Here is a 13,426-nt window from a genome sequence, read left to right as displayed (position 1 = left end):
AAGTGGCTTTCAAATATATAGAAATTGTAATAGAAATTGCTGTCAGAAAAAAAAACAAATTTTCATGCTTTTTAAAAGAAAGTTAACTCAATTAAACATTCAAACTCCATACTTTTGATTACATCTTGCACTATCTGAGGTAAGTTGAAAGTAAGCCAACCTGTCAGAGAGTTCATTGCTCAAGTGCCTTTGTGGGGCAAATGTAGATCTCAAACTGTAACCATCTTTAGAGTTCTCCAGTTCTGATAATAATAATGTCATAATAATAACAAAATTAACATGTATAGAGTACCTACTACATGCCAGGCACTGATTTAGGCATATTGTATATATTGTCTTTAATTTTGAAAATAGTCTTGCAAGGTAGGTATCTATTATTATTCTTGTTTCACAAGTGAGAAAAGTGAGATGAAGAGATGTTGAAATGCTTACTCAAGCTCATACAGCTAGTGAGAGAAAGATCTCAACAAGTTCTGTCTCACTCCAAAACTCATGCCCCTACTACTATGTAACACTCCCTCCTTAAGTGATAAGTGAAAAGTTCAGTAGGAAGAATGTTAATCTACACTGAAAAGCCCATGTAATGACAATACATGTCAATGCCTCACACTGTTAAAAATCAGTGACAGTGCAACATCCACGGCAAATCTCCGTTCACATATCACCAGGGCTCCCTGTTTTTCTATTAGTCTCCCTCCCTCAACACCACCTTTGTCTCCACCACAAACTCAAGCCGATATTTCAGTTACTTAAGTTGTAGAAGAGAGAAACCTACTACTGTGAGAGTTTATACAAGCTGAAACAGGCCAGCTATCTGCTCATCTATAAAAATCATTGAAGAAAGAGGCGCTCACAAACATGAGTTTACCAGAGAATTAAAGTTTATCCTTTGAAGTATCATACGTTTTTGTATTTTGAACATTTTTTTTTAATTTGCAATTTTTTTAGTAACCACAGTTAGAAGTCACAAAGGTAATTCTTCTCCAAAAACGTTTTTGGACATAATTTTAGTTTTTTATGTGTTGACTCAAGGCCAACATTCATGGACATTAGTTTAAATAGTAAATTGTAATATACCAACGCCCCACCACTGAATTACCTCATCGAGTTTAAGGTCTTGTGCTTGCTTTTAGCGTTTGTTTCTTTCCTCGCTGCCAGCTGTCACTTCCCATGGCTGCTAATATACCAGGCTTTAGAAATGCCCTCTCCTGAACTTCCATACACCTGCTCTAATTATCTGGATCTTCTAATGGGTTAGGTAATATGTAGATATCATGATTAGAAATGTATCTAAATAGGCTCAGAAATAAGGTGTCATGGGTCTCTCATGTTCAAACATGTGCCTGAGAAATATTAAGAAGCTCACAAAGTGAGGTCATAGAATAGGTAGCTACTCTGTAAATGAGTTGTGAGCATTGAAATATTGATTTAGTCTACTTCAACATCTTTTTCATTTATTTCTAGATAATTCTCAGTTTATACTACATAATTCAGGTTGCTGGATACTAAATAAGTAATATATTGTTCAGTAAATATGGCTCAAGCTCTTTTAAGTCAATGTCAAAGAGAAAAAATACTCAATTCTTCCAGGGAACTTTCTGGACACAGAGAAAAAGCCCTTGAATTGAGAAATCTATAAATTCATCACAGTATAGCATTTTGTATTCTCAATAATTTATAAATTATTGAATCACCATATTCCATATTAACATCCTTTTACAAACCTATTAAAATAATTTTGTAGCTTATAGTTCTGTCATGAAACAATCTATGAGAGAACATTTCATGTTCAATTCCTACACCAAATGATGAAACCAAGAAGAGAGAAGATAGAGCCTAGAAATCCTCTTGAAGAAAACTCATTATTAAAATTCCTTTATCTCTGAATGGAAGGACATTCAGAGATAAATTCCTAAGTAGTCAGGTTTATAACTCTGTTTACATAGTGGTTATCTACATGGACTTCTTCTCAAAATAAAGCAGATAAGGTTAGAAATCCTGACAGTTCTATGAAGGAAGACCTTCAAATGTGCTACTGTAGCTGCCAGGATGATTGTCCAACAATGCAATGCAAGAATCCATGCGGCACCCTCCATGACGCAAGGCACAGCTACTGAAAAACCAGTCTCTCTGAATTCATTATTTTCCACAGCAAACTCAAGAACATCAATTTGCTCAGGAGAGATGGTGAATTATATCAGAAACAGGACCAGATTGGATACACAAAGGATTCATCTGGCTCCCCTACGTGCTGGTTATGTGATGCCAAAAAAGACATTTCACTTCTCTGAGCTTCAGTTTTCTCATTTGTCAAACAAGGGAAGAGCTAGCTTTTGGCAGAGTCAGGTGTGGATCATGAGTAGGTAGATTAGGCTTTCAGGAATCCTAGAAAAGTTCTGCTTAATGTTCTCAATAGAAGGCCAAGGCATCCTTTGAACAGATGAAAATTTTAAGTGTTAAAAACAAATATCAAAACAAACACATGAAGAAACAAAAATCCCCCCTTTCATGATAAAAACACTCAACAAACTAGGAACAGAAAGGAACCTCCTCAACCTGACAAAAGGCATCTATAAAAAATCCACAGCTAACATCATATTTAATGAGGAAATACTGAATACTTTCTCCTAAAATCAAGAATAAGACAAGAATGTCTGCTCTTGCCAATTCTATTCAGTATTGTGCTGAATATTCTAGCCAAGGTAATTGGGCAAGAAAATGAAATAAAAAGCATCCAGACTCGAAAGGAAGGAGTAAAACTATCTCTTTTTTGCAGATGGCATGACCTTGTATATAGAAATCCTAAGGAATTCACTAAAGAGCTATTAGAACTGATAGGTTCAGCAAGGTTGCAGGGTACAAGACCAATAAACAAAAGTTGGTTGTATTTCCATACATTAGCATTGATCAATTTGAAAGTGAAATTAAGAAACAATTATATTTATAATAGCGTCACAAATAATAAAATGCATGGGAATAAATTTAACAAAAGAAATATAAAACTTGGGGGCCGACCTGGTGATGTAGCGGTTAAGTTCACATGTTCCGCTTCAGTGGCTCGGGGTTCACCGGTTCAGATCCTGGGCATGGACCTACTCACTGCTCATCAAACCATGCTGAGGTGGCACCTGACATAGAAGAACTAGAAGGACCTACAAATAGGATATACAACTATGTAATGGGGCTTTGGGGAGAAAAAAGAAAAAGAGGATGGTTGGCAACAGATGTTAGCTCAGGGCCAATCTTCCTCAAAAAAAAAAAAGAAAGAAATGTAAAACTGTACTCTGAAAACTATAAAATATTGTAGAAAAAATTTTTTTAAATACCTAAATAAATGGAAAGACATTCAATGGGATCAGAAGATTTAACACTGGTAAGATGGCAATATTCCCCAAATTAATCTACAGATTTAACGCAATCTCTCTCAAAATCCCAGCTGGCATTTTTGTGCAAATCGACAAGCTGATCGTAAAATTCATATAAAAATGCAAGGGACTCAGAATAGCCAAAATAATCTTGAAAAAGAAAAACAGAATTGAAGATGCACACTTCTTGGTTTCAAACTCACTACAAAGCTATTATAATCAAGAGAGTATGGTACTGGGATAAGGATAGCCATATAGATCAATGGAATAGAATTGAAATTCAATAAACAAACCTTTACATTTATAGTCAATTGATTTTCAAGAAGAGTGCAAAGGCAATTCAATGGGAAAAGAATATACTTTTCAACAGATGGTGCAGGAACACTTGGATAACCATACACACTATACACAAAAATTAACTCAAAATGCATCATAGACCTAAACGTAAGAGCTAAAACTATAAATCTCTTAGAAGAAAATATACGAGTAAATTTTTGTGACCTTGTTATGTCACAAAACATATGCCATTTTTAGATATGACACCAAAATCACGAGTGGCAAAAAAAAGATAAAATAGACTTCATCAAAATTTTAAAATTTTTTGCTTCAAATAACACTATCCAAAAGTAAAAAAGACAATTCACAGAATTGTAAAAAATATTTGCAAATAATCTATCCAACAAGGGATTAGTATCAAGAACATATAAAGAACACTTACAACTCAAAAATTTAAAGACTCAAAAAAAAAATCAATTAAAAATAGATAAAGGATCTGAATAGACATTTCTCCAAAGAAGATAAATGATTAGCCAATAAGTACATAAAAATATCCTCAACATCACTAGTGATTAGGAAAATGCAATCAAAACCACAATGAGATACCACTTCATACCCACTAGGATGACTTTAACAAAAAAGACAGATAATAACAAATATTGATGAGGATGTGGAAAAATTGAAACCCTCATATGTTGCATGCGGGAATGTAAAATAGTGCAACTACTTAACAACAGTGTGGCAGTTCCTCAAAAAGTTAAACACAGTTACCATATAACCCAGCAATTCCACTTCTAGGTATGTATCCAAGAGAGTTAAAAACATATGTCCATAAAAAAAAAACTTGCATGTAAATACTCATAGCAGCATTATTCATAATATCAAAAAATGGCAAACAAACCAAATGTCTGTCAACTCATGAATGAATAAACAAAATGTGGTCTATCCAAACAATGGAATATTACTTGGCAAGATAAAGTAGTGAAGAACTGATGTATGTTACAACATGGATGAACCTTGAAAACATTATGCTAAGTGAAGGATGCCAGTCACAAAAGGCCACATATTATGTAGTTCCGTTAATCGGAAATGTCTAGAATAAGCAAATCCATAGAAATGGAAAGTAAATTAGTGATTGCCAGGAACTTGAGGGAGGAGGAACGAGGAGTGACTACTAATGGGCATGAGGTTTCTTTTAAGGTCATGAAAATGTTCTAAAATTGATAGTAGTGATAGTGGCACAACTCCGTGAGTGTACTAAAAATCACTGAATTGTGCACTTGAAATGGGTGAATTGTATGATGTGTGAATTATATCTCAGTAAAGCTGTGAAAAAAAATAAACACTGATGGAAAACAACAACCACCAAAAAAAAAAAAACATCCCAAATACCCGTAGGAAGAATGTCATAAAGATTTACATTAAGTCTATGTTCTTTGAAATCTTTGGCTGCATGGCAAAAAAGAAAAGATAGGAAGAAGGAGGTGAATTCTGAAGCCCAAAAATCAGTCAAGTTGGGTAAAGAGGGAATTCTAGGGAAATACTAAAAGGTATAGAAAGAGGAAGCTGGGGACACTGAAGTCAGTCACTGCCGACTTCAGTTTTACTTTGGGCCTGCCTTTTGCTCCTGAATGGTTACCTACCATTCTTCCATTTAGCTTCTCAGATCTTGCCAACAACCTCAGGACGTGCAACCTCCATCTCTTTACCTAGGGCATCGTGGGTACATGTTTACATGTCTTCTGTTCCACACTCTGTGTAGTTTTTATGTGTGCTCACTGGGAATGCCCATTCATCTCTCCCACGACCTAATGCCCCCCCATAAATACTGTGGGTTCCCTTTCTGGGCATGTTTCAAAGACAACTGTAACAAAATTATTTGATATGAACACTGCAGTTCCCAGCAGACTCTTTCAACCTAGAGAGAAAATTGGTACAAGTCTAAAGTACTACTATAAGGGCCAGAAGAGAGGAAAAAGAGAAATGTATCCATTGTGTCAATCTAATCTGCCTCATACTGTCCTTGATTTAAAGCCCTTGACTACAGCAAAATTGGAATAAGAGCCATTCCACAGAGCTCACATTTCTTAAAATGCACTGTGAATTTTCTAAGACATTTTCCTCTCTGGATTCTTTTCTAACCCCATGGCTACCACCCATATGGCCAGATGCACTCTAACCCCAGTGCAGACCAATTTAAGGCTCTGTACTCTGCAATTTTCCATAATTTTCCTAAAATTGTGATCATCTGATAATGTCCTGTCTTTTTGTTCCACAAGGGGACTGCTGATGATATGAAAACTTTGCCCTAAAAAATAAAAATTGTATCCAGTCTTTGGAAAGACAGTACTCATCAAAGCCATCCTGGGTGCAATTTCCCAGCAGCAGAGTCAGCCCAGCAGGTGCTGTGCTCATAGGAACTCTGGAAACACCCAGAGAGCAGACACAACATTATTTATTTTATGACTGGGTTGGACATTTCTAAGTGCCATGGTCTGGGTATTTATGTGGGCTGTATACAAAATGAGGTCACACAATGAACTGTGGAGAAAATAAAAGTGGGGGACGAGCTACAAAAAAAGGAGAAAAATACCTTTGGACTATTACAGAATAGCTTATGCACATTGTATTAACTGGTTTCAATTAGAGTGAATGATCTTGACTGTGGGTAACGTGAGGCGGTCTGGGAGAACAGGCTGAAGCAATTAACACTTTAAAAGAACATCTCTGGTTTCTTTGAGGAACGTCTGTTTTTATTGATGTTCCATAAAAAAAGAAAAATTACTTTCATAATCTGGAGAAACATGGTAAGGAATTGTTAAAATGTTTTTAAATTAAAAAGAATACCCCACCGCACTCCTCGAAAATAGCCTTATGTTACTCAGAATACAAACATCTCTTGTTAATATGAGACTCCTATATCATCAGTTCCTGTCTGTTGGAAAGCAAAATGTTTCTTTTCAAGAGCTTCAGGATTTCTGCTTTCAAAGTCTTAAAGAATTGTATATTACCTCCTGGAACCTTTTTTTGTGCCAGCTTTGAATCCTTTTCTGAAGAAAGACCCCTCCTAAATAAATCTAAATAAAATCCCTAAATTAATAACAAGTTATTGCGTGTTTTTAATGCTCTCTCTCACCAATTCATCCTGCTCCATTCACTTCCTTCTTTTTTCTTACCACTTATCAAGCAATTACTGTGCCAGATGCTATATTAACACTTGCCATGCATTATCTCATGCAAATCTCAAAATATCCTGTTGCACGCATAAAATCAGAGAGATTAAGTAAATTGTCAAAAGTCATACAGGTAGTAAGTGGCAGAGCTCGTATTTAACACAAATCTTATTCAATTCGAAAGCTTATATCCTTAACTATTACCAAATATTGCATCTCCTGTCTTGCAAAACCCGTCTTGAGGCAACTCCCCATTCTGAAAAATCATAGCTTTTTGTACAGACCATTTTATAGCATGTATTACCCAGTACAATGATTATTCACATGTATTGTTTCCTGGTCTGTCTTGAAGAATCCAAGAGTCAGTTACAACCTATAAAATGTGCTCAGTAAATGTTTCTTGAATGAGTAAATGAGAGTTGATGTACTCAGAGTGCAGTGCTCTAATTTGCAAATGCTTACATGACTTTTGAAAATATTTCACACACCTATTTATGGGTGAATATTATCTAACAATAGAGATATATAGATATAACAATACCCATAATAAGCTCCATAATAGCAGGGACTTTATTTTCAACTTAGCTTTTAGAAACTCCCCTCATTGCATTATTTTTTAATTTCCAGCAACTAAGAGGTATGCAAACATGCAGAGAAACAAAGCAATTATTCTAGCCAAATCATGTCTATTCATATATCATACATATAGTTAATAAAATCACACATTATAGCCATTTCTAAGTAATACCCAATAACCAAGGATTGTGTTTGGGGGCATTCCTCAAAGTGATTAAATCCATGCATAGGCCATAGCCATACTGAGTGGCAGAGACATACCCTGAAATGCAGCAGCCACTCAAGCCTCCGACAGCTGGTCAAGTCTAGGGTTCTTGATTACCAAGTGCCAGGAAATAATTCTTAGCCTAGTTCACTCAATTCAGAGATCTACCTGTCTTCACCTGAGTGTCAGAACCTGTGGGTCTCTTCTCATTCATTTACAAGTGGCAGGGGTTTAGGTTACCATTGTGTTCATATTCATGATCATACAAGCCAATAAGCATACAACCCAACTAAATTTAACGTGTAGAGGTGAGGAAAGGTATCATTCTGATGCTTAATGTAGCCATACAAGGAGAGATAAATAAATAATAAAACTGCCACACTTCTCGCTAGGGAAGATATTTCATTTATAGCTATTCAGAAAGTATAATTATGTCCATGTTTCTGTATAATTACTGGGGGTAAAATTTCTATTCAGCTTGAACCCCAATCTATACATTCTAGTCTCACTAAAAAAAAAAAAACTTTAAAAATACCTTTTGGTCCCATTATTACAGAAGTGTGGAGTGCCAAAAAAGAGAGCATCTAGGAAGAGACTGAGGAAATAGTAATAGAAGCCGTTTTCAAGGCAATATGTAGCTGGTGACAGGCATTTGCTAAGCAATTTGGAAAAAGAAGCTGTGTTAGAAAAACCAACGATAAAAGCTCTACACTTAAAATGAACCTGGGGCAAATGCAAACACAAAGACTAAGACTTTTTTTTAAAAAAAAAAAAAGGGGGATAAAGCCCAGTTATAAGGATACAATCATTCCAGAGCAAAACACCAAGGAACAAGAATAGGGCAGTGGAGTGGGGAATGTAGGAAAGAATCAATTGAACTCGAAAAATGTGTAAAGATAACAGACACTATCCATTTATTATGAATGTAAACATGTATTAATTTATTTATAATCTGCTTCAGTCCATGGAGGATTTGAGACAGACAAGACGTTCTCTTAAACACATGAGGCTAAGATTTTCTCTATTTACTGAGAGACGAGAAAATGGAAATTAATACCAGAATTACTTTACATATCTTATGCAGTTTTCTGTTATATAAATGTGCTTATGCTAACTATAAAGTTAACTATCCATAGTTCTCATTCTATAATGTGGATTAAGTCATTATCAAATTATTCTTTGGTCATTTTTTTATGTACCTCAAAGTTGTAAATAGTCAGATATTTGGAATGAATGGACTACTACAAATTTTCAAAATCCCAATGTTCTGAGTGCTTCTTTTTGTCTGAGGCTACTATTCATTACGTCAGCTCTAGTGGGAGCTCCATAAATGTTGCTGACTAGAGATATTAATTAGAGGTTTTTCTTTTCTCCTTGGTTGCAAATAATCAAAGAACATTAAACTCCCCCAACAAAATGAAATAAAACAAAAACTAAATAACTTGAGGAATAAAGTAATTTATTGATTATCAGCAGGTTACTGGGGCCTTTTTATTAAATCAAAGAGAGATTTGAGTAAGCAAAACCTCAGAAGGGTAAATATAGGGCAGCTTCAGGGATCTCAGCAACTGAGGTTCACAGAATTTTTTCCAAACTATCATCATTCATGTGATTCAATATTGATGACTACCAGTTTGGTATCTCTCTAGCACAAATTTCAAATTCCCAGGAGAGAGAATCCAACTGGCCCAGGTAGAGATCAGATATCTATCTACCCCTGGATCAGTCAGTCATGGCCAGAGGCAGACTCAGTGGCCCAAACATGGCCACTGGGAGCCTACCTCTGTGGATCAGGATTACTCACAGAGAAAGAAGAATCATTATGGGCTGTGCAACTCCTCCAGAAAGTGTCTGCCGTACTGGGGGATGTAATTACTATTAAGTAAATGGCAAAGGAAATCTATGAACCAGTGGCTCCCAATTCCACGGTAGAAGCAAGAAGAAACATCTACTTTCTGATGCTTACACCTGACCACAAAACTGAGAATCAGACTTGAACGTTGGCATTTCTGACTTGTGATCTTCAGGAAGGGTCTTAAAGGTAGTCACATATTTAGTCCTTAATGTCTTACAGCAGGAAGATCTAATCTGGGATTCCCAGATCCTAAGGGGTCCAACTCCAAGGTAATAATGAAAGATGAACTATTTCTAATAATCCAAAAGACAGAATTCTAATAATGGATTTACTTGCAATGTGACGGCACAAATTAACTAAAATGTCGAATTTCTTTTAATTTGGGCTGAAATTATCAGTGTAGTGAAGGATCAGTTACTAAACAGAAATTCTTACTGGTGTTACACATGGATGCGTTTGATAAAATAGGAACACCGTCTTATTTATCTTTGTATCTCCAGCAATTGGCATAATACCTGACAGCCAGATCCAACTACTAAATTTTGTTTGAAAACAAAATTCATCATAACACATATTCAATGGTACACTGTGAAGGAAAAATGTAAAAGGACCCTTAAAGGTGACAAATGGAAACCACCCACCTAAGAAGGTAAAATAGTACAATTATTCCTCTTGACCAAGTAATGTGCGAGTTATAAAATAATTTACTAAAAGTCACTAAAGATGAAGTCAACAGATTGAAAATTCATTCATTGAACCTAAACTCACAGAGCTCCTGCCACATAGCAAGGATTTACCCAGGTGTAGGTATACTAGGACCCCGAAGAGCACATGGTGTCCTTGGAGAAATAGACACATAACTCAGTAATTACAAGATAATATCCTCAGGGATACAATAAAAGAAGTGATTGATGAAGAAACAGAATTATTAAAACTCAGACTTTCACTGGCATCAGCCGAGTCCCTAAGCATGCACTCCCCTCTGACCATCTGCTCACAAAAAGTGTGACATTTTTATTTTCCAAGTCTCCGGCAAGTCTGGGCTGCCTCCGCACTACAGGAATGCCTCCAAAATTTAGCATCATCATCTCTTCTTTATTCAAGGTTATCCCACCTTCTCTTCCTTCCACAGATAAACAACAACAACAAAAAAAAAACAACAAGGAAAGAGGCTTCATTCTCTTACACAATCTGAGTGAAAAGTAGGCTTATAACACAGTCATACGTCACGCTATGCTAGTCCAGCTGCACCTTTCAGCAGCTTGTACCTCAACAATAGATGAGGATATTTAAGAAGCTCCACATATCACTTTACATTGCCTGCAAGGTGGGTCAAATGAGGGGAATGCCCAAAAAGTAACTAGCGAACTTCTTATCCCCATCACACGCAAATTATTTCATGACAGGCAACCTGTCAGTTACAGCACACACAGTTCCCAGAGGAACCACTGTCATTTCCATCAGGCAATCTATGTATAAGAGAGTATCATACAAATCAGCCATTTTCTTCACTTACTTTGGAGCACAGTCAAGTAGAATGAGTTCATGAAAAGAGAATTAGGGTGTCTGGGATCTATTCCTGGCTTTATAATTGATGTACTATTCTTACTCCCTTTGCATTTAAGTCTCCCATTTGTAACACAGGAATAATGACGGAGTACCTGTTTATTTCTAAGGCACTTGAAAATTCTCTGATGGAAGATTTCACACAAATGCAGAGATTATTATTATACCAGGGATACTTGAAAATTGCAAATTCATGTACTCATCACTACTAAATAGTCAACAGAACAATGGCAGAAGAGAAAGCACCCTTTTTTAAGGCATCTAAAATCAAGTATTGCTGAATATGCAGCGATTGAGAAAAATATATGTACAAACATATCCATTTTAATGACTATCCAAATCTAAATCATCAATAATATGTTTAGATAAATCCTTTGCAAGTCATCCTGACTCCAAAAAGAAAAAAAAAAGGGCATAGAATCCCTAATCACAGGTATTTCTTATAATGCAGAGCTTTCTTCAAAAGCTTTCTTAAAAGCTTTTTTAAAAAGACATTCTTTCTCCTTTCAAAAGGTTTGCTTTACTCTAGAATTTCAGAGAGTATTATAGCCTATTACACTAAGGTTGTTCCAAAATATAAAAATAATTCTCCTCCATACTGGCCAATCTTGGAATAATCAAATAAACTTACGGTACAGTGGTGGACAGGCATCCAAGCAGGGGCTTCCACTGGACAGTTCTGGGCTGGGCATCTGCCTTGGTTTTGCTGCAAGCAAGTAAAAATGATGTTATGTTCTATATATTATATGCAGCATTATATACTAGCTGACATGTTTATCATAAATATGTTTATTACCATATTTACAAGTATAGGAGAAGCCTTCGAGAATGATTTTTGGTGCAGTGCTGCAGAAAACTAGGTATGCAATTTCTACTTTCATCAAGGCATAAGAAATTATCCTTTGCTTTTTGTATTACTCCAAGGATTAGGTTTTTGGCACTAGGCTTCCTCAGCAGTTGATCTTTCAGGCCCCAGCAGGAACCATCTGAGAACCCTCCTAACCCAGAGGCAGAACTGGTCTCCTCTCCTCCAGGCTCCCAGGCAACACTGATACATGCTGTACCCTATGAGATCACTTGAGTCAAGGTATAGAAAGACTTGTTTACTTGTCTCCCCTTCCAAACTGTGAGCTAGTGGTGATGATTCTCTCTAGGGCATTTCATAGAACCCCAGAAGGTAGAGTTGTACAGGATAAATCTTAGAGGCCTTTCTTACATCAGAAACTGAGGTGCAAAAAAATGAAACAAGGAACACAGATTTGACATTCTAAGCCATTTGCCATGCACTTCTTTTTACATAAGAAATTTATCTCTAGCTAACCTATTCTTTTGTTGTAATTCCTATAAATTCACTTCTAATTGGATTTTTAGAAAGAATGAAGTGCTTCGCTTTAACCAACAATACTGTTCCATCCTTGTAATAATGAGAGCTAATTAGTGCTAAAAGAGGAGAAGGTGATTCTAGTAAAATATTTTTTATATTTTATTTATTTGATTCTACACTCAATTACAATATAAACATATTAATACTAATGTTAATAATAATCATAAAAGCCACAGCAGTGATTTACTGAGCTACTAAATATACTAGAGATTGTTCTGGACCCATTATATTATCACTAGTTGCCACAACAAATATGGATAGATGTATTATTATGCCCATTGTACAGGAGAGAAAACTGAGGCTCAGAGAGGGTAAGCAGTTTGCCTAAGAGTTACCCTACAAGAAAGCAGCATAGCTGGGATTGCAGCAGGAATTGGGCTGACTCTGCTGCCCAGGCATTCTCCTTCTATGAGAAGCTGCCTCTAGTATTTTTCATTTTTTAGCTGTTTAATGGAGCTTAAGAGATGTCATCAACTAACGTGATTTCATCTTATCAATGATCCTAACATTTCTGACTTAACTGGAATAAAAATCAGTACTTGTGCTAAGAATTCTTTTTTGTGATTTGTAAGCTTTTTAGAGCAACCTTTACTTAGGTGATCTATTTTTAAGGCATCACTAAAATCTGAAGTGCTGTTTGAGTGATTATTGATAAAGTCACCAGAAAAATACACTTAGATCATCAATCTCGATGCTTAGTTTTTTTGTTTAAATCAAAATATGACCTACAGTACCAACAGATACGTAAGGTGCACTGGACTGGTGTCAGACGACCACAGTTTCAAGCTAAGCTCAACCGTGAGCTTGTTGCCATGAGATACTCTAAGTCTCAGTAGTCACATCTGTAAAACAGTGCTAGGATCTTGCTAATTTACAGGAATGTTATCAGATGATAGATATAGATTCACCTCAGATCACTATCACAATTTGCAAGGATGCTGCCAATGAGAACATGCAAAGTTACAGGACAATTTTATTTTCCTTTTCTAATAGCTTAAGCCAGATAAATATAATTTATCTACATGG

The 13,426-nt window shown here is 35.9% G+C and overlaps 1 protein-coding gene across 1 annotated transcript in view; it reads right to left on the bottom strand.

The window, feature by feature from the left end:
- DLG2 (discs large MAGUK scaffold protein 2) overlaps positions 1–13,426 on the bottom strand; it is a 1,867,373-nt gene that overhangs the window by 1,418,847 nt on the left and 435,100 nt on the right. Inside the window, exon 5 of the mRNA XM_058545485.1 lies at positions 11,648–11,722. Coding sequence (XP_058401468.1) covers positions 11,648–11,722 — 75 coding nt within the window. The remainder of the gene's footprint in view (positions 1–11,647; positions 11,723–13,426) is intronic.

This window comes from Diceros bicornis, chromosome 7 (genome assembly GCF_020826845.1).
Source record: "Diceros bicornis minor isolate mBicDic1 chromosome 7, mDicBic1.mat.cur, whole genome shotgun sequence".
Taxonomy (NCBI): domain Eukaryota; kingdom Metazoa; phylum Chordata; class Mammalia; order Perissodactyla; family Rhinocerotidae; genus Diceros; species Diceros bicornis.
Note: the sequence above shows the minus strand (reverse complement) of the source record. Positions and strands in the feature narration are given on the sequence as shown.